This window comes from Sceloporus undulatus, chromosome 4, assembly GCF_019175285.1.
Source record: "Sceloporus undulatus isolate JIND9_A2432 ecotype Alabama chromosome 4, SceUnd_v1.1, whole genome shotgun sequence".
Lineage (NCBI taxonomy): Eukaryota > Metazoa > Chordata > Lepidosauria > Squamata > Phrynosomatidae > Sceloporus > Sceloporus undulatus.
The window spans coordinates 96,465,137-96,491,576 of record NC_056525.1 but is presented as its reverse complement, the minus strand read 5'-3'; the positions used below and the strand labels follow the sequence as shown (position 1 = coordinate 96,491,576).

At 37.5% G+C, this 26,440-nt stretch overlaps 1 protein-coding gene across 1 annotated transcript in view; it reads right to left on the bottom strand.

The window, feature by feature from the left end:
* Positions 1-26,440, bottom strand: part of AK5 (adenylate kinase 5) — a 119,755-nt gene that overhangs the window by 55,327 nt on the left and 37,988 nt on the right. The window contains exons 7-8 of the mRNA XM_042461585.1: positions 9,653-9,743; positions 3,140-3,216 (exon numbers count right to left, since the gene is read on the bottom strand). Coding sequence (XP_042317519.1) covers positions 3,140-3,216; positions 9,653-9,743 — 168 coding nt within the window. The remainder of the gene's footprint in view (positions 1-3,139; positions 3,217-9,652; positions 9,744-26,440) is intronic.

Here is a 26,440-nt window from a genome sequence, read left to right as displayed (position 1 = left end):
TAAAGTATACTATACTTCACTTTTCTCATAAATAAATGAAGGCATAGTAAACGGATTTTTTTCAATGCCCTGAAGGGTAATGATAGATGTGAAAGCAACATATTTATATGCCCATTCTTAAGAATTGTTTCCCAAATACACTCTTGCTATCAAACCACAGCAATTTCTTAAATGAATGTAAAGTCCAATACATAAAGCTGAATACTAACAAAACAACAGATCAAAAGTTAGGCTTTAAGGCTTTAACAAGTTTTCCACCATTAACAAAGCTTTTTATTCTCTGAAGCCAGTAATTGGGCACAGCTCTAGTAATTTCATGTTCTCACCCACTGATTATTGACCTTGCACTATTCAAAACTAAAATTACAGTCTGAAGATTTAGCAACTTGTTTCAATTTAATGTTAACACATTTGTTTGAAGAGTAGAAAAATCTATGCTGCTTCCTGTTTTCACTACCAAACAATAGCAATAACAATAGGAAGGACATTTCTATACCACTTATCAGTGCACATAAGCACTCCCTAAGCAGTTTACAATGTGTAGCCTAATTGCCCCCAACAAGCTGGGTACTCATTTTAGCAACCTCAGAAGGACGCATCCAACTGCAAAGAAGAGGAATTTTAAAGGATCTACTGTTGAAAAACCCAACGTCTAGACATCTGGGTTAATGAGACAGAGCAGGTGAATACTTGAAAAAGTCATACAATTGTGAGTAGTGTCAGTTGGCATTTTAAGGAGAAAAGAGCAAACCTGGAGATGAGAACATGCAGGAGTCTGAGTGCAAGAATTAAGGAAGAAAGCAAATTTTAAAGAGGAATATTGCGGAAGAAATCTAACAACGATCTTAACTGAAGGAAAAGCCTGCTTGGATTTAATTTACATCAGTTGGAATAGTTTTTGGGGAGTAGTGCAATATGCCCTTAATGGACCTCAGAATAAATGTTGTTGTTGTTGTTGTTACCTACTGGGGATGTTAAAATCATGACAAATCTTGTTACTGTGGAGGGGGACCCACAGAATGTTCTGATACAAACTGACAAGAAAACTCTTCCGTACAGGATATGAGGTTCAAATGAAACACAAGCAAATAAAAGAGAAGAAAACACAGTGGCTGAAAGGGGGAAAATCTTGCTTAAGGAGTATGTTCACACATTCAAAAATTAATTGGATAATTCTGAGTAGAGATCTATATATAGTGAGATGTTTGCTCAAAATTAAAACTAATTTCAGTGTAGTGCTATTGAAGCCGCCAAACAAATCATTTTGGATTATATCTGTGTGTGCTTCACATTAAATTTATCTTGCTATTTACTATCAGAAGAGGAAGGGATAACTCACAACTATCTAGGAGCAAGTGTAATCTGCAATAAAATGTTGCAGCAGGGAAGGCTTCCAGGGTTCAGATTTTACAAGAGACTCCATTCCATCCCTCTGCATCCTTTATTGATTATTTTTGGTTAGAAGATGTTGTTTCCAGGAGTCGCCTTCCTGCCCTCATTTTTGGTACTTCTGCAATCCTTGTGAAATCCCTGAGCCTGTTGATACCTTCCACTTGTTCCAGTAGTGCAATTTTGGCTACTTAAGATTCAGAACTTGCACCATGATGTTGACAAAGGAGAGAATGATGACAAGACAGACTTATCTGCTATGACTTCTAGTGCTATTCTATGCACACAGAAGCAAGTATTCCTGAACAGATTGGGATTCAGGTAAATATATCTAGGATTAAAGCATGAATGAGACTGTTTGCAATGCTTTGCAGATTTTTTTTTAAATGACTGTTACGGAGAAACATTTAATGTGAACCTGCTTTCAGTACTGTTGATAGTACTCCCCCCCCCCCCCCGATATTAAAACAATTTGTGTAATACAAATTTGAAATTTCTCTGGAAATGAAGGAAGCCTATAACTGAAAAAGATAGACAAGAAAGTAACACCTAGGCACCAATAGTATGTTTAGCCTGGATGAAAAAAATTCCAAGAATTGCCATAAAAGCCATCTTTAAAAATCTTAATGGCTTTTATGGAGAAGGAACAAGCTTATTTTCTGCTGCTTCAGAGAACAGGAACGAAGCCAATGGATTAAAGTTACAAGAAAAAAGATTTCAGATTAACATCAGGAGCATCATCTGTAACGCACACAACTACGTTTTATTGATGACAGCACTCTGGGCCTATTTATCCCACTGCTGTCACCAATGTATGTGACGTCCAGCCACAAGTCTCTCCTCTGATGGACAACATCACTCTGTCTACTGTTTGGGTAGCATAGTTTGATTGTAAAACACCGGCCACATATTTCTTAAATAATAACAAAAGTTTATTGTAAAGCAAGAAAGTAAACTGTAACTTGGTTTCAAAGTTGTTATTGCTGACTTCTTACTTTAGACTTGGTTATTTAGTTACAAGTTGCTATTTGACTCTTAATATTATCTCAGCCACAAAGGCACTATTATCCTTCCAAATATAAACTGACCAAACTCTTATTTCAGAGTCCGGCTTATACCTAACACTGTCTCACTTATCAGACCTTTCCGTGGTCTATCAACAACTCTAATCTGTTCCCTCAGGAACTCCCGGAACACTCCCCTCTCTCAGGCTTAACTGTTCCTCTACAACTCTCAGAATCCTCACCCTCAGAATCCTCAACCCTAACTGATGTTTTTAAACCAAAATTGGATGCCTACCTGCCATAGATGCTTTTGTTGGGAACTCCTGCCCTGGTAGGGGTTGGACTAAAAGACCCTTGGAATGCTTCATTTGATTCTATCCCAGAAGCCTTTAGATATGTCTTGAATAATTAAATACAATTACATGGGGGGTAAAGAAAAACATTATCTCAAGTGTAGTGGAAGCACATTGAACAGAAATTTTCTGTGTTTCATTTGCATTTGTTTTGAGACAGAGAATGTGTGTGTCCAAGCTATTTTCACAACACTCAGAACAACTTCTTTCCCCCCTTGAACTGAGATGTTTCATTAAAAATATTTGCCTGTAGCAACAAGTACTGACCAAGAAAATCCCATAATATAGTCATATTGATCCTAGAAAAAAGAAGGAAGAGAAAGCAATTGATGTAAAAAATAGTTAATTAACTTATTAAACGAGACATTCATTTTACTCTGTTTAAACCATTACCTGGTCTTCAAAGTCGAAATCATTATCAGCAAGATCTCTGGTATCCGCAATGAGATTAAGGTCAAGTTCACGTGGCCCTAAAAGAGTAAAGGAACATGAATTAAAACTAATAGGTTTCACTCTATGTCTCTGTTTGTGTGCGCACACTGCCATCCAAGGGAAGCATTTTTGCCTACATATTCCCCAGAGGGATGTTTTAAAAGATGGAAAGCATATTTCTGTTCATTCTTTCAGGTTAGCAGTCGTCTCAAAAACTGAAAATGATTGAAACCAAAAGACAGAGAAAGTACAGGGAGGAGGAAGAGGAGTGTTTCTATAATTACTGAAAGGAATGTGAATAGTTGTGGATGGTTCTATATGACAAAAATTCTAATTTTAAACAAGCACGGAGTCATATTCAAACAGTCCTTTAGTTATGAATCCCAGTGAAAGCTTTGCTCCCTAATAGTGTACGGCTGCAGCATCATATCATAAAGGGTGTGCCTACACTGTAGAAATAGTGCAGTTTGACACCACTTTAAGTGCTGTAGCTCCATCCTATGGCAGTTAAAGTGATGTCAACTGCATTACTTCTACAGTGTAGATGCACCCTTCAGTGACAGTTAGGTCCATTGAACCTTGAGAGAATTGCATCTGAGGAGGCAGGTGTAGGCTTATACTTTATGGCCTGTATTCAATGAACTCACAGAACTACAAATCCTATGGTATTGTAGGATTGTATTGTATCCAGCAAACACTGTACACTTTCAGAGTCAGTGCCAGGGCACAACACAGTTGCACAACTGTTTATGCAGTCCACCACATCAGATTTTCACTTTGCTAGCATGATTAGCAGTGTGGATTTGGATTTAAGTCTACTATGGTTATACTCCTGAGCACAACAGCTTGCAATGCAAGACAGGTGAAATCAGGCACACCGATCAAGTATTCCAAAGATATTAAAAGCAGCTATTGCCACTTTGTTATGTACAAGAGTACAATACAAAGCACTCTAAAGCCAGACTTCTGAGCAGGTTGCCCAAATAGAATTTTACCAAAATGTCTAGCAACAAAAATACAGCATTTTTCATTTTGAGTTGAGTTTCAGACAGCTGCATAATAATAAAAGGATATGGAACTGCTATTTCCCAAATTACTTCACTCTCTTGAGCTTCTGATATTTTGAAGGAGGCACTGCAACAATCCTGGTTTAAATGAACTGTTATAGCGCAATTGGACTGTAATAGTGTTATTTTTTAAAAAAGGTAGGAGGAAATTTAACAGAATATCTAGCTACAGTAGTTGAAATAATTTCACCTGTTTTATATACACTTACATAACAAGCATATTTTTAATTTGTCCATTATAATGGGTATTTGAATATTTTGCAGTGACTCAGCTCTTGGAGGGGGAAATGCACTGTATTCTACTACTGGGGTAAAGTTATATGGGTTAAGGAAGAACACATTCCTGTTAGGGCATACTAGAAAAGAATAGTAGAAATCTGGATCCAGAATAGATTATCCCAAATTTGGAAGTATGGACTAAATGTAATGTTAACTTCAGCTAGAGAAAACCTGTTGAAACCAATGGGACTTAGGCAAATGATGACAAACCATGCCATTCATTTAATATTTGGTGAGACTAACACTGGATTCAGCTGTGTGGTTCTACTGCTCTTGGCAGCCCAGATGTTAGCACCTTAGTACAAAAAGGTTTTTCAGATCAGCTTGGACTGACACCCTGAATGGGCAAGGGAACCTACAAAATGTTTCTAACTTATATTGTAAACTCTCATATCTGATTTTAAAAAAATGTTATTGGAAATGTTAGGAATGAGGATGAGAAAGTGATGTTAGGTAAGTGGGAAGGAGGGAAAACAAAGGAGGAGTTGGGTAAGGAGTATAAGAATGATGAAGTAAAGGAAAATGTATTGTGTGGTATGTGGGTATAGGTAGATATTGAGAATTGGAAGAGAAATATATTAATACTGGTATCTCGACATGTATAGGTCTGTGCATTTTGTATGTTTTAATATAAATCTAATAAAAATATCAATTAAAAATCTACTGGAAAAAATGTGAGTTCAACAAAAGTTGAATGTTGTAATGTTATCATATCTGACTTTTGCTCACTCTCAGTCTTTTTGAATAACTTCTCATAGCTGTTTCTGGAGGTGTAGGATAGAAAGGGGAGGTGAGGAAGATAATTTTGGATTCGAGAGACTTTATACAGTTTTTCAGACATTAAATGTTTCTGCAGTTTCTGTAACACTTAAGATATTGTATTGTCAGGGGCTGGAATATATATTCAAATATACAGTATATGGATGATGTGTGCCATTCTGCATTAGGGTGAAGAGCAAAGCATGTGTCTGCTAGTGTATGTGTGTTTATACAGTGGACCTTCCACATCTGCTGGGATTAGTGGCATAAGGCTCCCATGAAAATAGGGAAAAAAACGCAAATAAAAAACTACTCTTTTTTCACCTGAGAGAACTGATTTCTAGGAATCTCTAGGTCCTTCATCACATCTCTATGGCCAACAATGGTAGAGGTTGACCACAGAATTGCACTGGAAGACCTACAAATGCCTAAAGAAGTGTTTTCTCGATACATCTGTAGTCCTCCAGTGTGACTCTATAGTCAACCCCTGGCAGAGTTGTGCTGGAGGACCTAGAGATTCCTAGAGAGAACATAATAATCAAATTCATGAATCCTCAAATGCCAAATCCACAAATGTGGAGGTCCAATTGTATATCCATATCTACAGTGACAAAGCAAATACATTTAGTTGTTGTTATTCATATGTTTATTTTTTTCATTTGAGCTTTCTGCTAGAAGTACAGCTCAAGGTGGCTAATAAGCACCATTAAAACAAATACATATTGTGTCTGGTCTCATTATTTCATGGTTGGCCAACAATCAGGTGCAGTAGCCATGTTGTTAACACCTAAAGGAAAAATGTTTCTGATTTCAAGACACACACAACGAAGCAGGAAAACTAAATGTGGGTAGCAATTGCCACTGTTAAATCTAGTTGCATGTTGTGGCTGCAATTCTTACCTTACTCTTCCTTAGTTAAGAAGAAGTCCAGTTGACAGACTGAGATAACACAATCTCATGCTAGCTCATTCAGTCACATACTTTCTTATTCAGACTGTATGTGCATTTTATAACTAGAGTGCTTCAAATGACTATCACAAAAAGTTAAGCAAAACCAAGAGTTTTATAGGCCATTCCTTTTAAAAAGCCTTTTCATTTGCCTGTCAATACTATCCAGAAGAAAACAGTTCCAAATGTAGTGAAGCACAAAAAGTTGCTCTTTAGCATTTCGATTGGTCTCAAAGGAGAACAGTACATGTTCTTTGAAATAAGGGGCACAATAGAATTGTGATTCAAAGTGAAAAGCAGAGGCTCTACCAGTAAATGCATCCATAGCCTCAGGAATGTTATTCTCTAGGTAGAGTATCTTTCGATACTGATTCTTCTTTCTATTTATTAAATTAAGAATTGATTAATTTTTCCTTCAAAGAAAAAGAAGGCATAAAGAGGAATTTCAAGAAGAATGGTTTGCATAAGATATGTCATTTTTATTTCTTCTTCTATGCTTGTGAATCCTTCTGTTGTTCTTTTATTGTTAAATTTACAGATTGTGTTTATAAACTGCCTTTCCTCCTGTTTCATTAAAGCAGTGTATAGGGCTCTGTTCCTCTCCGTTTTATTCTTAGAACAACACAACAAGGTAGGTCAAGCTGACAGAAAGTTTTACTCTGCCTCCTCCCACAACTTGGTTCCAAAAACAGAACCCCACCTGGGAGTAAAACACACACATACAGCCAGCCTCTGTGAAATGGTGGGTTGCTGAGGGGAAAACAGCAAGCATGCAAAAAATGAACCATTCCTATTTCACAATCATCCTTCCTCTGCAAGTCCTTTCAAGATTCACCTTGAAAAACACAGAAGAATGCAACATTTGCTGACATTACAAGAATTTCTGTCTACAGCAAAGAGAGTTTAATTTTGTGAAGTCGAAGGCTTTCATGACCAGCATCCATAGTTTTTTGTGGGTTTTTCGGACTATGTGGCCATGTTCCGGAAGAGTTTATTCCCGACGTTTCGTCAGCATCTGAAGATGCCAGCCACAGATGCTGGTGAAACTTCAGGAATGAAATCTTCTAGAACATGGCCCCATAGCCCGAAAAACCCACAAAAAAATTATAGAGCTTAATTATTTTCCCGTAGACTACAACAACATTTTGTGTGTGTAGTTTACTCTGGTTCCAATGGAAGTAGAGTTTTCAACTCTATCTAATTTGTCCATGGTGAATCAGAAACAATATCATAACCTGTGAGAGCAACTCTCACACCGATATGTATTTTTCATTTATGAGATATGATTTGATGAGATCCATAGAAAGTTTCTAAGCTATCTGTTATTTCAACAAAGCATGCTAGAAAAAGGGTTTTGAAATTAAGGATCAAGCAAAATAGTTTCTTAAGACAAAAATGATTAAGGACTGGGTTTGGAATGAAAAATAAACTGTTTCATTTTCATCCTCAGGTATTTCTAACAGAAAAAAACCCAACTGAATCCTTAAAGTGCAAAAATTTATGGCAAGCTGTTGCCCTTAGCAACAACCTTATTATTACATAGTAGGCAGCAACAATGAATAAGAATATTTTGTTGTCTATGGAACCTGGAAATAGTTCTTCTTTTTAATTTCAATTTTCTGCCTATCAGTTACTGGATTGTAAGTTGCAATGACTGTTGCAGGAATAGGTCAAAGTCTGACATGCTATACTGTATACACATTGTGTTGGATACACAGAGGAGATACACTGAAAGGAGAAATTACATAGGAAGTGGAAGTGACCATGAAGACTGATTTAAAATGCTACTTTGCTAAAGTCTTTGAGTAAACAAAAAAACAAAAAAACCTTTGACTCTTCATCCTTTTATTCAGGTTTTGAAAATTTTATTCATTCTAACATTTAAAAAAAAATACGATCAAGGATTTTACTTTTATCTGCTTTCCCATATAGATAGATAGACAGAGAGAGAGAGAGAGAGAAGCACAAAAAAGAAGGTAGCAGATGAAACAATAGCTGACCACCTTCTGGAATAGCTTTTAATTAAACATTTCTTTCACATTCCATATTTCAGATTTACAAAACTGAATACCAGTCCGGCCATACATACTCAAATTTAAATACAGTTGGCTCTGGTTCCCCATAGATTTTTTTAATTAATTTTTTAAAATTAAATACCAGATATCAACAAGACAATACAAATGGAAACAAACACATACACATACATTATACAATATACATACATTAAAACAATACAATACAATACATCACAAAACTGAGATTATTCAATACTTATTTGAATCCTATAATGAGTACTTCCGAATCTTCGATGTTACCTCTACCAAATCAAAGTATAATATTATAAATCCCCATAGATTTTTTATCCATGGAGTTAAGCATCCACAGTTTGAAAATATTTAAAAATATATAAATTCTAAAAAGCTAATCATTGCCACTGTATGTAAAAACGCCATTTCACTGCCCTATTGTATTTAATGGGATTTGAGCACCCACAGATTTTCGTATCCGGGGGGGGGGGGGGGGGGAAGGATTCCAAAACCATGTCCTGCAGATGCCAAGGGCCTAGTGTATTATGATACTCTAAAACATGTCACAATTTTTTATTTTTTTTGTATATCAGAGTGGCTGTCCTGAAAAAAAGATATGGCAAGCTGCTCAGCAGACCAAAAAATTCTGAATCAATACAGCCCTACAAAAGAAGCTGTTCAACGCTTGTTCATGCATTGGGAAGTGAGACCATTATCCACACATACAAACAGCTTTGTATCCTCACAACAATTCTGTTGTGTGGAGTATTTTAAGATCCATAGATGGTAAGAAATATTCTTTATGGTAATTGTATTTGGTAGTATATGGAACTACATATATTATTTTGTCAGAAATACTTTGCTGGTTACAGGGGTTATGTAGATCCTATGCTAGTACAGCTCTATGAGCTGCCAGTCTGTTTCCAGGCACAACCAAATGTGCTGGTTTCAACCTACAAAGTCTATACGGATTAGGTCCAAGCTGTTCAACAGACTATATATCCTCGTATGAACCTGTCTGCACCATGAGATCTGCAAGAGAGACTCTTGTCTCAGATGCACCATCTTCACAGACATATCTTGTGGGCATGTGAGACAGGTCCTTATCAGTGGCAGCCCCTAGGCTCTGGAACTCCCTTCCTAGGAAGATTGTCTTTCCATTGGTAGGCAAAGACTTTTTCATTCCAAAAAATGTTTGAGAACTGAAAGTTCTTGAAGGAAGGACTTTCAATTGTACTTTTTTTTAAAAAAAAATCTGTTTTCAATCATCTTTAATTGTAATTGCTACAACAACAACAAATTTTAACATCCTTAGAGCTTGAAGATTTGTAATATTCTGGAACAAAAATTGAGCCTGTTTTGCAAAACAACACACAAAACAATTTCAATCTCACCTGCTACAGATTCCTGGGGAGGAAACAGTTTGCTGTCAACTGCCATGCTTATGTCATGGAATACTTCTTCTTCATCTCTGTCGGCATCAAACTGATAACAAAAGAGAGGACAATCAGACATTAGGAGCCAGAAATAGTATTTATGTAAATAGCAAATGTCACTGAAGCATGACACTAAGGACTTTTATTCCAGTATTAACTATCTGTAGATTAATATATTGATTTTTTCAAACATAAATGATGAAATATTATTACTATCTACATTTGTAACATGTCCTGTCTACAGGTAACTATAGGTGACAATCACATACTATAGTATTATGCGATTTTATTCTTACACCAATACTATGAGGTAGGTTAGGTTGTGAGACAATAAATGTACAAAATTGGGACCATGTATAAAGTGTCAAATATTCCCTCATTCTTACCTGCACAAAACCCTTCCTTTGTCACCTTCCATTATAATGAATATTTATGGATGATTCTACACATTTATTTTTTGTGCTTTGAAACTAATTAAGTAACTGTTTAGCCCTTCTCTTGATGAGGCTAAATGCTAGTTAGTGGCACTCACCATCAGAGCTTGAACATAACTAGTTAATTTTGACTAGTTGCAGTGCCTTCCAGAAGTATTCCCTACCCCCCGGACTTTCCCACATTTTGTTGTGTTACAGCCTGGAAATGGAGTGGATATAACGGTTATTATTGCCACATGATGTACACAGAATGTTCAACATTGTGACAGTGCAAAATATTTTTAAACTTTGTGGAAAGCCTAGAAATGGGGAGCTGAGGTTAAGGAAGTGCTTGATGGGAGGTGATTGAATTTCCTGTTTAGATTTAGGTCTCATCTCAAAGATATCCCATTATGTATATGCAAATATTCCAAAATCTGAAAACTCTGAAATCCAAAACACTTCTGGTCCCAAGCATTTTGGATGAGGGAGATTCATCCTGCAGAATCTAACTCTCTCTCTTGCTCCTTCTGCCAGGCAACAAATACAAAATTCGCAAGTAATTGTTCATAGGAACAAAAAGAACAAGGAGCTGATACGTATGCTTGTCCCCTGAACAACTTCAATATTTTTTTACCTTGAGCTACAATCATATGTGTATTGATTTGATAATAGGTTCACTGAACAAAAGTAGCAAAATTCTAGCAACACTGGAGATTATCACATGAGGGATGGGGCATCATCGTCCCATCGCTGTCCAGTCCTTCCCACCTGATTGTGGGAAGGACTTTCACACATGACCAGGCATTGACCTGACAGGGAAGTGCCAATGAAGGTGATCACGCAAATCACTTTCACTTGCAAGTGTGCTGAACCTATCATTCAGCTGCCTGGGAAGCATGAGTGAAAGTGACTGTGTGCATCACTTTCACATGAAAGCGCACTGAAAAGCATTTTCAGCCATCAGCTGAAAGTACTTTCTCCTTTGTAGTCTTTTGTATTAACAGAAGAACCCATTAATACCATGACGGCAGAAAGCACTTTTCAGCTCACTTTCATATGAAAGTGATTTGCACTATCACTATCTCTTGGGTCAAGACAGGTCACGGACCCCCGTGTGATAATCTCTATGCATTGGCCTGGGCTGTTAATCTTGCATATCCTTCATTGTTGATAATGCTTTCTTTCTCCTTAGATGAGACAAACAAAAATTACTTAATTTTAAAGCAATGATGAAAACCAGAGTTCATATGTTCATAAAACCTCTGTCCCATGCCAAGCTTGTAGTGGTTAAATTTAGAGTTGGCTCAATTTGACAGAACATCCCACAATCTGGGATTATCATTCATTTGGGAGTAACATTCCTTCCTATAAACAGTTAATCCAAAGCGCAAACACCTCAAAATTCATACTTTTAGCAGATTTTTAGCATTCCATAGAACACTTGACCCAAACTCAGTGTCACCCCATGAAGCCTGGCTTTGTTCAAAATAGCAGAATGTGCAATCTAGAACAATGGCTCATTCTTTTTTCTAAAAAAATAAAATAAAAATGCTCCAGCTTTAGTTATTGAAAGCAACAATATATCAACTGGGGGTCGTCATTATAGTTCAGCTGCTGTATCTACATCAAACGTGGGAGTCATGCAAGCCTCCATATATTGTTGAACTGCAACTGTCATCATTTTTCACCATGGGTTATATTGACTAGGATTGCTGGAAAGTGAAGTCCAAAAATATCCAGAAGGCCACAGGATTTCACTCCTGATCTACATATACGTCTCTAAGTCAAGAACTTATGTGCCAACACTTCTTGAATTAAGACAGGAAATGTCTTGTCCACTGTTATCTAGTCTCTTATTACAGACCACTGCTTTAGCCACAACTTACCAATTTTACGTAGAAGGAGAATCTCTGGCATTCATACCATGTATTCTGCCACTCCCTGTCCTTCATTGTTTTAAAAATAAAGGCATATGTGCTCTTTTGGCTTGACACAATACAATAATATGCCTCTGCAAAGTTCACGACCAGGACCTGAAGTACCCTATCCCACTGTTCCTCACCAATAAAAGAAAACTTATGTTTGGTGTCTATTAACTTCTAGAATTCCCCAGCTAGCATGGCTCCTGGCAGTGCTGTCTAAGAGATTCTAGGTGTTGCAATCCAAGAAAGTAACTTGGAAAAGTAATTTTTCAAACCAGGCCAATATTCAGTCACATTTGGTCTCTAAACTACCAAGTTTCACTTGGCTATCACAACTAATATTGATTAATCAAACTATCATCCATGATTATGTCTATAGAAGCATAATTGGAGCTATATGCAGCTCCAATTTACAGCCACTCCAGTCAGTAAACATCTCCATACCTTACAGCAGAAAATTCTATAAATTTAGTATGCATCGTGTCAAGATGTCCTTTCAAAACAGAGCTAACATAAAACTACATGCAGCTTCTGATAATTATGCTGTCTGCATATAGCTCCAATTGTGTCTGTGGCGAGTTATAATTATCCTCTATAGTTCCTATGGAGATGTTTTGCTTTAAAATCACCATGACAGGTGATTGTCTACACAGCACGAAAGACTAATGGGAAGACTGTACAAGCTGTCTATGCATGTGAACCCACTAGGAGGGTGTGGGGGGGTGCATCAGATGACACCTAAGGGAGGTGACACCACTGTTCCTCAAACACCTACCTTTTGGGAGAACCAGGCTGCGGCATTCACCTGCTTCCCTTTAAATTGCTTTAAGAGATGGTAAGAGTGGGGTGAAGCTCAGTGGGAGGAGAAAGAAGTCCCAGAATTTGTTAAAAGTAAAACTTCAAATTTCAAAATTTTAATTTTCTTTTCAAAAAATGTTTTTTGAATTGTTGTTAAAAAAAACATTCTTTTAAAATTTTCTGTAAAAACCTCCCATTTCAACCAAATCGTCTATGTATATGTGGAGCTCTTCTAGAACATGGCCACATAGTCCAAAAAACCCACAAAAAATTAAGTACGTTTAGGTTGTGCATATGATACTTTAACTGGAAGGTAGAATTTTAATTTTGCTAGTTGTTTATGTCACAACATTACATTCAGTGATATATGGCAATTACGATTTATGAGCAACATTAGTGCAAAAAAGCTTTACTAAGGATTCAGTATGGGATGAAATGGGAGGTGGTTGGGGGGGGGGGTTATCATGAGTTATCGCACCGGGTGACACCAACCCTAGGGATGCCACTGTGTGAACCCAGACGTATAACATGAGATGTTGCATGTAAAATGCCCTTATGACTTGCCTATACATCTAGTTTTCATGCTATTGCAATCAAACTGCAAATATAAAGAGAAAAACTATAAAACACAGCATTCTAAGGTATGTGACCTTTGCAATCCACATACATACTGAGTGACCGTATAAATCATCTGTTCCTTGAGCCTTTAATGCATAGTAGGCAATTTGGGGGGGGGCAGTCCTTGAACACCATCAGGAGCTATATCCCCACCACCTAATCTGCCACTACAGCAGAAAAAAAACTTCAACATTCCCGCCCTTAAAAACAATTTTTCCTTCTTTGAAACAAGGTGCATGCTCCACATATGCCGTATTTATAAGCAAATTCATGTTCCCAGGATGCTTCCTTGTTTTTAAAGAGAAACAACATTTTTCAAGGGCAAGGAAAACACCGCCTTCTTTTGATACCACCATGGTGGTAAATTCAGTGACAGGGCATTCTTTTCTCAGAGGACCAAAAAATAAACACAGTACGTCAAATGTGACACATGTTGCCCATCCCTGCTTCAATGTGCCCAGTGAAAAGCTAGTTAGAATTACTATTTGAATTCTGCTCAAGGTGACATCATTTTCAAATGCTGCAAAGCACATTGCTTCCACTATGTCAGATTGATTTATCTCTTATTCCCCTTAGAACTTTACACATAACCTAGCCAAGCAAAAGGGTTCTACGGGAATTATTTATAACATCTCCATTAGCTAAGCTAAAAAAAAATCAATTTGACGTAATACAACTGAACAAAAAAGTATAACAGTTATTTTAAATGGCGGGAGGGAGGTAAAAGAGAGTACCTCTCCCCCATTAAGCCCCAAATGAGTAGGCATACTGTTGTACTCTAGCATGATGTCCTATGCACACATACTTCAAGGAAGAACCAACTGATTGTGAAACTAAGGGCTGTACAAACAGATGCAAAGGGACGACCTCCAGCTGCCCCTTCTTCAGCTGGATTGGGCCGCAGCAACCACACGCTGCAGCTATCAAAAAGGAACCACAAAAAGTGGCTCCTTTTTGTGCCCCGGAAGGGGCACAATAGCTGTGGCGCCGTGGCTATATGGCACTCCTTTGCCTGCTGCGTTGTATGGATGCAGCATCGGAGGCGCACCATGATGCCCCGCGCCATGTGGAGCTGAGCCCTGTCATAGCACTCTGGGGCAGAACTGGGGTGTGAGTTGCGGAGGCGCTACATTCTGACTCCATCCGCCAGCTGGCCCAAAGTGTTGGTCTGTACAGGGCCTAACTTGTACAGACTGTCTTCCTACATGCACTAAAAAATTTAATGGTCATTGTTACCAACAAATACTTATTTTTTTCCTAACTACCTTTTAACAAGTGTTCCCTTCTCTGTCCTTTATAATTTATCCTACCTATCCCTGCTGAGGATTTCTGGTAAACGTAAAAACCTAGCATACTTCTGTGAAATTTTAGTTAGTCCTAATAAACATATGGCCTACCTGTGGATTTTACTTTCACCTGTACTTTCCCCTTTTCTCTTTATTTTTTCTGTCATCCCCTTTTCCTGTACAGTATGTGTTGTTTGATTTTATTTATATCTTGTCCTTCCTTCACATTATAATTTTCTAATTTACCAATTTTACTCATTTGATTAATCTAGTGATTAAAGTGAACATAAAATGTGTGGCTGCATAATGAAACTGAGCACAGAATGAAATCTACTTTTTAAACCAAAATGAAAAAACACAAAACTGCCATGTGTAATTGGAAGTTCTCTTGCTGTAGGCTTAACATGTGACTAATGAGAAGGTTTACATTGTGATGAGTGGGTGATTACTTAGTATAAAATGCTGAAATGAGGGAGGAGAGTCAGGGTGTCAATCTGGCTTATTACTGCATTTTAACTGCCTTTCAGAATTTAATGACAGTTGTGCTGATCATCTCTGACAGAAGAAATCTATTTACTCCTCTCACTTTCTCCTCCCTGAATGAATTCCTAGCCAAATACGTTCTTTTTTTTTTTAAGTATGCCTGGCATTTCTTTCCCACTACTGCAATGCAGAAATTGTTTGTTACCAGAAACCATGATAGAAATGGACATTTGATACAGAACTCTCTTGAGTAAGACTGTCAGATGGAATAAAATAGCAGATGTACTAAAACTCACCAGTTTGTCTGTTTATTTTGGATTCTCAACATGCTGATAATTAGTAAGTAAACTTTTTTGGATGATATACTATACACACTGAACTTGCACAGGACATGGCAGCACTCAGCAATGCTCTCTGGAGAATTTTGGGGGTTGTCATCCAAAATAGCGACTTATCCAAGCTCAGGAAAATTTTCTCACATTGAACCAGACTAATGGCTCATCTAGGTTAACAGTCTGTCAGCAGGTTGGGTTCTCACACAAGGTTCCTTCTCAAGTTGTTTTATTCAAGATGTTTTAAGTGAAGATGGCATCCTTGAAAGGCAAGTATTCTGCTGAGTTACCCCCATTAAAGGTTTTGCTCCCTCTGTCTACCTTTTAAAGGAAATTGGCAATTGACAACCTGCAGAACAACATTTTTCCAATCCCTAATAGCGTCCTGTAAGATTTGCCCTTTGTTATCCCAGTTGCTTCAGCACACCCAGGATGTGTATCCAGGCCACGGTACAAAGTATATTTCATATACATTAATGAAATAAAACTCTGTAATTTACGGACTTTAAAGACGTTTCCACTGCTGCTTTGTAGATCAAACTACAACTCCCTCTTACCATTGCTGCCAAATAGCTTCCCAGAGAGACACACTTCCAAGATGGTATCAGACACACCAATTAAGAGCAGCTGGGGCTTCCCTATCAATCTGCTCACCATTGACATAGAAGTCACTGGCTGTCCCAATATCTTACTGAAGATTACTGTTATACTGTTCCAGAAAAGAACTATTTGCTAGGAGTTGTTTATGGAAACCTTGCTAATATAATTACCCTCTTACTTGCTACTTTTAAATTTAATTTATGGAGGCATTGGGGATTAGGAGGAAGAGCAATGGTACATATGAGAACTAATTGCCTAAGACAGAAAACAAAGGCCACAATTTTTTACTTATATTATTATGGAAGTATACATTCATTATTCTGGAAGACTATTACGGCTGAATATATGTGTAAAATTAGCTACTGCTAAATTCCATGGAGAGTAAACAAAATACAGGATTGGATCTTCCAGATCTTTATATTTGCTTAAAAACATCCATGTTGGGAGGAGGGTTTGTTGGGGGAAAGAAAGGAAGGTACCCATTATTCTACAAAAATTAATTTACCCCTGCTTCACCAAGAGAAACTGGTGATACCTTGACTGTAGTTGGCAATATAAGCATATACATATATTGTATATATATATTGTATAAGTAAGCTTACAAGGGGAGCAACATCTTGCTATACAAAACGGTATCACCATGCAGTTGCATTGTAAAACATATATACATTTGTACACTGTTATTCAATGCATAAATTGACCTTGAATAAATTGACCATATTTTCATTTTTTTTCCCCTTCCTTCAAGCAAAATGTTCCTCTGCTAAAAATGCAGGTTTTGCTCATGGGAAGTGTTAACCTTTCTGCTATAAACTATTATTATTTGTTTCTTCCTGCAATGCATTCCTCTAAATGTTCATATGTTCAAATTAAAATAAAATAAAACCTATCTGTCAAATTATATATTAGATTACCTGAAGAATATATAATTTGACAGATAGGTTTTATTTTATTTTAATTTGAACATATGAACATTTACCAAATGCTAATTAAAAAAACATGAAAAGCAAACTATAATTTTAAAATCAAACTATATATAATTAATTCTGCAAGCCTGACTGCAGGTTAATAACTCCTGTCTAGACCATTTCATCAGCTCCCTAGTGTCTTGTTTCATATCCCTGAATTTATTAGACTTAATACATTTAGTTCAAGCTTAACTTTATGTTTCCTGGATCAAATTTAAATCATTTATCAGTTTCTTCTTTGGTTCATAAATATAATAATGGGAATTTTGAAAGTTTATGGGTTTGTTTTCAGTCCTGGATTTGTTTTCCTATAGGAAAATTTGAACCTAACAAATTTTTATTCAAATACTAGTTTGTGAGACAATGAAATACAACGATATCAACACAGTTTCATGGAGGAAGTACCATGAGAAAGTCACTTTCCTATACACACCAACACCAACACCAAGAACCCTGGATCTTTCTAATTTTCCACAATCTAGATTTTACTAATTTTTTGTTTTTTGAATTCTAGTCTTACAATGCTGCTCTTGTAATTCCAGTACTCCTGATAAGCAATCCAAAAATATGCAGAGAAGTGCATGGTACAATCCTTAGTTTTAAAATACAGTATGAGGCACCCATTTCTACTCTTAAAACATTAAATCAGGACTAAACTAATAGTTATGTTTACAAATATGTGGTTGCAAGCTTATACTTGACAGTATGACTAGTGGATGGGAAGAGAGCTTAAAAGGCCCTGCAATTGTTGATTCTCATCTGTAAAAGCCCCCTCTCAGCTCTTGCCTCACTCTGTTTCTGAAATTCAGTGGGAGTGGCATTAAGAAGTATTGGAGTCAACACAGTAATGTTTCTCCTTTAACTCACACTTCCACGCTGAGTTTAGAGTATAAAGCAAAACCATCTCCTGAAAAAACAACAATCTCTGAAATTCCTAATGCAAGGTGACAATATACATCAACATTCTTTTCTTTAATAAACTCATATTGAAATAATGTAATTGCTAAAATTCTACATTCTACAACAACAATAAAATGCATACTAGAAACCATCAAGCAAAATTGAATGCACTTGAAGTCCCACTGATTTTGATTTAAATGGAAAAGTAAAACATCTTCTTAAAGTGCTCTGAATAAACTCTACAAGAATTCAAGGTACTCACTTTGACTGGCTCGTGTACCTTGTCTTTTCACCACTTTTTATTTTATTTTATTTATTTTAAAATAACTCAATAGCCCAAGTATTCTGACTAGTGTAGAAATGGAAAACACAGGCCTGTTACAGACAGCCAAAATAAAGCTGCTTCAAGTCACAGTGGAGGTATGGTGTTTCAATGATGCATGCGTCCTAAGAGTCCAGAAGCCACACCAAAACCACACTCGTTCTTAGGGCTGGAGCGTGGCTTTGGTGTGACTGCTGGACTCTTAGGACGCATGCATCATTGAAACACCATACCTCCACTGTGACTCGAAGCAGCTTTATTTTGGCTGTCTGTAACAGGCCATAGCATCCAAAGTAGCACCAAAACAATGGTCATTGAACTGTTGCTCCAAGATTGGGTCGATGGAACACACTGTATCCCTCTGTGTTGGTCAAAAACTGACTTAAAGACAGTGTTTAGGGTTCCACAGAAGTCGGAGGGCAAGGCAGAGCAGGGCAGATCAACACTCTAAGTAAGCCCTGCAAGGCTGTCTCAGTCCAGTTAGGGTTATAACTGGCATATCAGTCTAAGGGATAAGAGTGCCTGTGTCAGTTGGGATATGATGGATCCACAGTCCACACCTGTTTTAGAGCAGAGATGGGGAGCTAAAGCATTTGAGCTGAATTCATCCTGTTACACATCCCACAAGTCCTCTCCTTTTGGTTGAAACGTCACCCATTCCCCAAAGCCCCCACTCCCTTAGAGAAGGAGTCAAGAAAGCAGATGCAGCCCTCCCAAGTCTGACATGGACATAAGTATTGAAAAGAGGAGTACAGTACTGTGATTGGATTACGTCACTACATTCCTTGTAATTGTTACTGTGGAGGTGGGAAACTATAATTTTTCAGTAGCTTGACAGCCACACTGTAGCTCTTAATAAAGCTTAGAAGTCAAAACCAATGTAACAGTGCATTTGTTATTGGAACTGACAGAAAATGGAGGCTGTCGAGAACTGATTTATAAAGTGCATACAGAATATACAACTAGTTATTTATGTATATATTAGCTTAACCAAGCTTTTTGTTTTTGCTAAACAATGTATGGCCTTCCAGATTTTTCTGGACTGCATTTCCCATAGTTAGCACTGCTAATGGTAAAGAATTCTAGGGCTTGCAGTCCAATAAAATCAGTTGGAGGGCCACATGTTACCTACCCCTATGTTGCTCACTCTTGTTTCAAGGATATGGTGACTGAAATAGATAAGTCGTTCCCAAAACTGGGTCTCCAGATGCTGGACTACAACTTCAAGAATCCTGAATGTAGGTCATGCTAGCTGGAGCATCTAGAAGATGAAATGTAACAATATCTAGATATCCAAATTTGGGAACCATTGGCTAATTATTTATAGTGCAGTTGCATGGTAAAGTTTTTTCTTTCACTGTATTAATGGCCCACTATCGTGATACAAAGGAACATACTAGGATGAACACTGAGAACAACATAATGAACTGCTACAGATGTGATTGTTGAGAAGTGAGTGTAAGTACTAACTGGCAAGACCCTACATGCCATTTAACAGGTGGTTTGTGGACCTTGGGTAAGCTATATCAGCTGCAAACCAAAATCTGGCTAGTGAAAAAGTGATGACCCTGAAACATTCGATGCAAGCAAAAAGGCTTAAAAACAGAAACTTGTGAGCTGTTCAGAAAGAAAGTAGACAGTAAGTCATAAAGACACAGACTGCCACAAGGCATGAGTTCAATACAAACTGAAGTCATAAGAAATGGTAGATAAAAATGTTTAGCTTGGCAGCAGACACACAGGGGAGAGAACGAAGGAATCAAAGAGAAGTAACCTTGTCAAACCATCAGCCAAAGATGGTAATATTAGCAATTGTCTGTGTGCAGAATAGAATGGGGGAATGAACAGCCTACCAATGAAGAAAATTGCTACCTTGCTGTCTGCATTTTACAGTAACTGGGAAGAATGATAGTGTGGTAGTAGGCAGAAATAAATAAAATGAAATAAAATGGGAAATTTTGTAACCACCAAACATTTCAATAAAAAAAAAATTAAAAAGTGATCAAAATGAAGCAGAAAAGTTAGAGAGTTGGTTCCTATTTCAGCATTCCATTATGACCAGGAGAGCAGGGCTGGCCTTAAGTGTAAGTGCCCTGGCTGGTAGCCCTGGGCACAAACATTCAGAAGATGCTACAAAGAGTTTAGTGGCTTAATGTTTGTTAGCTTAATGTTTGTTGCACTGTCTCTACTGAGACAGGGCATTAAAAAAAAAGAACAAAATAAAACAACAGTATCTCCCCCAGTTATAAAGGTTTTTCAGACACTGATAAAATGAGTCATCTGCAAAAATAAATTTCTATCAATTAGATTTTAAGGAGGAATCCCCCCTTTTCTTTTTCTTTTTGATATCTAGTTTGATGTATTTAAAAAAAACAAAGCAGCAAAACAAGGTTACTTTTTGGACCACAAATCCTACGTTACATGGGGCATTATGAGATTTGCTATCCTAAAAAGTAACTTTCCTGAGCTCTGTCTTAAGGTAATATCAGCAAACTCCAGAAGTGGTACAACCACTATATACACAATAAGCAAAACAGAAGGCTAGGAGCCAAAGCTTTCCTTTGCCCAGGAACCTATTTATCCTAAGTCTCCTCTGAAGAAGAGGAAGGATACGTTTACTGGTCTGCCTCAGGGTTTTGGAGGGAAAGCATTCATTCTGAGGGTTCAAAACAGCACAGGAAACAGGGTGTTTTTTGGGGTTTTTTTGTATTTTGAAGTGCCATCACCCCACTTCAAAATACACCCCCCCCCATCCTGTGGAAAGGAGCAGGACAGTGTCACTGTGGAACACAATGGAGAGGTCAGGAATGGCAAGAAAGACAAATATAATTGAGCAGGACATATGTGAGCTGGAAAATGTGAGAAACAGTATTCGATCTCTCAAGTAGGTTAATCAATTGACAAGGCTGAAGCGAACAAAAGCTCCCCTCCCCCCCCAAATACACATACATTGGGCCTAGCAGACAAAATCTGTTGTTGTTACTTGCCCTCAAGTTATTCTCAACTTATGGCAACCATGTGGATGAGACACCTCCAAAAACCCCTATCCTCCATTTCTCTACTTCTTGCAAGACCATGCCTGTTTCCCCCCTGATTGAGTCCATCCATCTGGCATGCAGTCTTTCTCTCCTTCTTCTACCCCCTACCTTTCCTTGCATTACTGTTTTTCCCAGTGATACATGCCTTCTTCCTTTACTATATCCTGCTTGCACTTCTGAAATTATCCTCTCCATGTATGGTTGGATTCTGTGTTGCATAGTTTTGAGTATAATTTTGCTTGTGAGAGAGATTAATACTATGGTCCTATAACTGCTGCATTCTTTTGTATCTCCTTTCTTCTGTATTGGAATATATACAGGGGACCCTTGTGATATGCTGGCTCCAAGATCCCCCATAGATAACAAAATCTGTGGATGCTCAAGTCCCATTAAATATAATGACATAGCAAAATGGTGTCCTTTATAAAAAATGGAAAATCAAGGTTTGATATTTGAAATTTATACTTTTATTGAACATTTCCAAACGGTGGATGTTTGAATCCATGTATATAAAAAAATCTGTGTATAAGAAGGGCCAGCTGTACATTGATCGTTTCCAGTCTGTTAACCAACTCTATGTTTTCCATATTTGTTGGCATATTTTAGTTAACACTAGAGTACTGGTCCTCTTTGCATAACATAGAAAAATGTCCTTACTTACACTGTCTTATGAAGGTATTGGGGGGAGAAGAAAATGGCTGCAGGTTAAAGTGATACAGGAAGGGGGTGCAGTAAAGCAAGCAATCAGTAAATCACTATAATGCAAACTAGCAATTAATTACCATAGGCATGAATACGTTGCTATTTCTAACAAGGTAAGGATCTGTTGGGTGACTACAGAAAAGTTATGAATGACTTGGGTCTAATCTGTACTGCAGAAATGATGCTGTTTGATACCACTGTTAAATTGTCATGGCTCAATTCTATGGGATCTTGGAACTTGTAGTTTTGTGAGACATTTAAACTTCTCTGTCAGAGAGCTCTGTTGCCAAAACAAACTACAAATCCTAGAATTCCATAGTATGGAAGCATGACAGTTAAAGCTGTGTCAAAGTGCTTTATTTCTACAATGCAGATAAACCTTGGTCATTAAAACAATACTTCACATTAGATAGAAGAGCTAAAACAATGTACTGTTGTAGTTTTGTGCTTTCAAGTTGTTTCAAACTTGTGGCAATCCTAAGGCAACTCTATCATGGGGTTTTATGAGGCTCAGAGTGTTGACTTGCCCAAGATCACCCAGTGGGTACCCATGGCAGAGCTAGGATTCAAACCCTGGTCTCTAGAATCCAAGTCCAGTGCTCAAACCATTACACCATATTATTTCAGACTTATTAGGACAGTCACACATACACATATCAGACAATATAGAATGGAAGTTACAACACTGACACAACAAGATCACTGCAGAAGGTTCACTATACTAAGAGTGTGACGTTAAATTAATGTCTACTCAGAAGTAATTCCCACAGAGCCTACAGTGATTCTTTCCAGGTAAGTGCATGCAGAATTACAGTAACCATAAATGTAGTGCTGAGGACACCATAAAAAGAAGCTGCAAGGGCAGCCAGTTGACATTGAGGTTGAGATGAATCTAGATAATGAAAGATCAGACTGAGAGATGAATCTGCATTGTTATTACAGCCTAGGACACATTCTCATAATGTGAAAATTCTCAACAATTCTCCTGTGATAAGATGTTAGCTCCCAATGCCTAATTTCAGCATTTGATGACATACTGGGTTTAACACAACCTCACTAAGAAACTACTATATGAATCATCCACTTACATGAGAAATATTCACAGTTGTTTATGTGACTGTGGTAACTTGAAAAAGGGCAACTATGATGATGGAAACAGAGGCAGCTGCACTGTGCTATTCATACGCACAGTTACCTGGAATGAAACTCAGCTGACAACTATATAAGTTACTCTTCAGTAAACATATACAGTTCACGCTATTGTTCACACTACTGCTTTTCTGTACAGCTGTATACCAAGCACACCATCAAATGGTGATAAGAAACACTGCTTATGGTAGCTAGAGATCCAATTAATTGGATATTGTATGTTGCAAACTTAGAAATGTAAGACTCAGTCCAGAGTGGGCATGATAACATTGTGCCAATGAAATATAACTTATGTAGGCAAAAAGAAATTGAGGATTTAATGCATTATATTTTAATCTGCCTGCTGTGCATGTTGTCAACAAAGAATTTCTAAAGCGTTTCTCCAGCAGTGAATATGGGTATTCTAGCAGAAATATTATTCTTTTTTTTTGTCTTGAGTGATACAATGACTTAGGCAGAACACTAAGTAGTTGCTCTTGCCTTCATAACAAGTAAAGATCTGAAAGAGAGTACTGTATTAGATAAAATTGTTGCAAATTGCTTCTAAAATACAGACATATAATCTGAGCAGACATTTGTTTCTTATATATGCCTACTAAAATAGAGACCTTTACGTCTGAAATTAAGTAATAGTGTTATTGTTCTGGTGCCATCCCACACTTGTCATGACCTATTAGTAGAAAACTGAAATTTACTACTAATTTTTTAAAAAAACATACTACTGCCAAATGCAAGACAGAGGTCTTTCTGTCTTCAGCACAGCTAGCTAAAATGAAGTTGCAGAAGGAAGCATATTAACAAAGCCTACAGGAAATTAAAACACTGCTTGACAAGTTGGCTGCCTAACAAGCAATTTAGCAACTGGGATGTACACAGTCGGGCAAACAACAACTCAAAGTATTAAGTAAATAACCTGAATTTATCTAAGTATTACCAGGCAGAAACATGTATCATTCCATAACTAGATATGAAGATACAGTGGCACAAATACTTACAACACAAATGATGTGTGTTCCTTGAACCTCATAAATGTCTCTTCCTAAAGAAGAACTCTTGCAACAGACGGTGATAATTCAACTTGTAGAGAATTTTTTCTGCCTTTTAAAACATTTTAGTTTGAGTTCTGTCCAAATGCTCATTAATGCTAGAATATTTTAAAAAGCTAGTTATTGGCATTTTTGTTACTTCAGTAGTATGACACAACTCTATAGCCACAGGACATTACAGAACTGAGTAAATGTCAAAACAACTATCTCCCCTCATTTCTGGGCTACATACAATTACAAGAAATACAAGAGGGCTCCGTTATTCTGAACAAGCTCTCCAGTGTATTACCATGTATCTAGCACTGAGGTGACTAATGTGTAATGACGTATTCAGATGTGGTTTGGACTACAGCTCCCAGTATCCCATACAACTGGGTATAGTAAGATTGATGGAACTGCAATCCAGAAAGAACTGGACAATTGGTGACCTGTCCACTCAAACAGGTAGAAATTTACACTCCACCAGTCAGTTTTAGTCTGAGATGATTTTGCTGCTTGTCCTTTGCATTTCCAAAGCACACTCATTTATATTCGTATAACAAGTGCTTGATGACTTCATCAGCTATGCTTCTAGCTTGGGTGAAAACGAGGAAGAGCTTACCCTTGTCTGCCTGTTCTAGTTTATTGGAAATAAATATATGTAATACTAAAGCAGGCAAAATAACTACTATATATTTTCCTTTGAGAAATTTGTTTAACTGGAGTAAGGAGTCATCAACATCTGCTAACATCTGCTACAAAGCTCTGCTAATTAATTGGAACAATTTAGACTCTATAAAGACTTTATTGCTCCTAAGAGGGCTGCAAAGAGGAAACTGACACTGCTCAAAAGAAAATGTGATAGCCTGTTCAAAAACACAAAAGTGAAACAGCTTACGTAAGTGTGCTCTGTTGCAAATTCTCTTGTGAAAGTTGACAGAATGAGTGAATGTTATGCTAATTAGTGATGAAAGTTATGATGGTTCCTTTTCTTGCTAAAAAACCCCAAACTATCCTTCCGTACAGTGAGACAATTATTTAATTGTCCATCTTTGGTGGTTTTGCTGCCCTGGACAATCCTATGCTCACTTTATGTTTAGTTCATTGAAGGGACTGGGAAGATCAGTCTCACAATGACCCCTGTATCCAATGCATGGTCGGCCCAGGTGAAGAGGGAAAATACTGCCAGAAAACACTAAAAAGCCATCAGAAAGGCAGACAGACCCATAGCATCCATACAAACTCCATCCGTGTGATGGAAGGAATCACTTAACTTACAACAGTTACTTCAAAATGTGACCTTGTACTCCTCAGAACCAAAGTTTTGGAACATAAGGTCTGTATCTAATTGTTTGTCCCAACTAGAGTAGACATACTGAATAAATGGAACTTAGATAAATGTTAACTTTCCAAGTTCCCAGTGAGTCAATGAACCTACTGTATGTTTCTATGCCAATTTATGGTAACCCTTTCATAGAGGTATCTTGGTAAGATTTGTTCAGAGGAAATTCACCATTGATTTCCTCCAAGGCTGAGAGTGTCTGATTTGCCCAAGATCACCCAGTGGCTTTCTATGGTTGAGCTGAGATACAAAGCCCAGTCTTCAGAGCCCTAGTCCAACACTCAAACAACTATACTACCACACTGGCTCTCTAGATCTACCATAGGTAGGACTAACAACTGGATTCCAGCCTAAATTACAAAGGAGAAGGAGGAGGCACTGCAAAATACTCTAGGAATTCCACAGAAAATATATACAGCCCTCCTTTAGACAGGAATTCGACTCCCAACTAGAAAGGGACCCTTTGCTGAGCAGCTAGAGAGAATAGCCAGAACATGCAACAACAGGCAGCCAAAGATATATGGAGATCAACTGCCTCCTATGTTTTTTTTAACCAATTCCTGTATTTGTGTGTGTCTGTGTCTGTCTGTCTGTCCATCTGTCTGTGTATTGCACAACACCCTGTACGGATGCGAGAGCTGGACAGTGAAGAAAGCACAAAAGAAAAAAAACTCATTTGAGATGTGGTGGTGGAGAAGAGTGCTGAGGATACCATGGACAGCCAAAAAGACAAACAAGTGGGTCCTTGAACAGATCACATTTGAAAACTCCCCGGAAACCAAGATGATCAAATTGAAGCTGTCATACTTTGGTCACATCATGAGAAGGTATGACACATTAGAAAA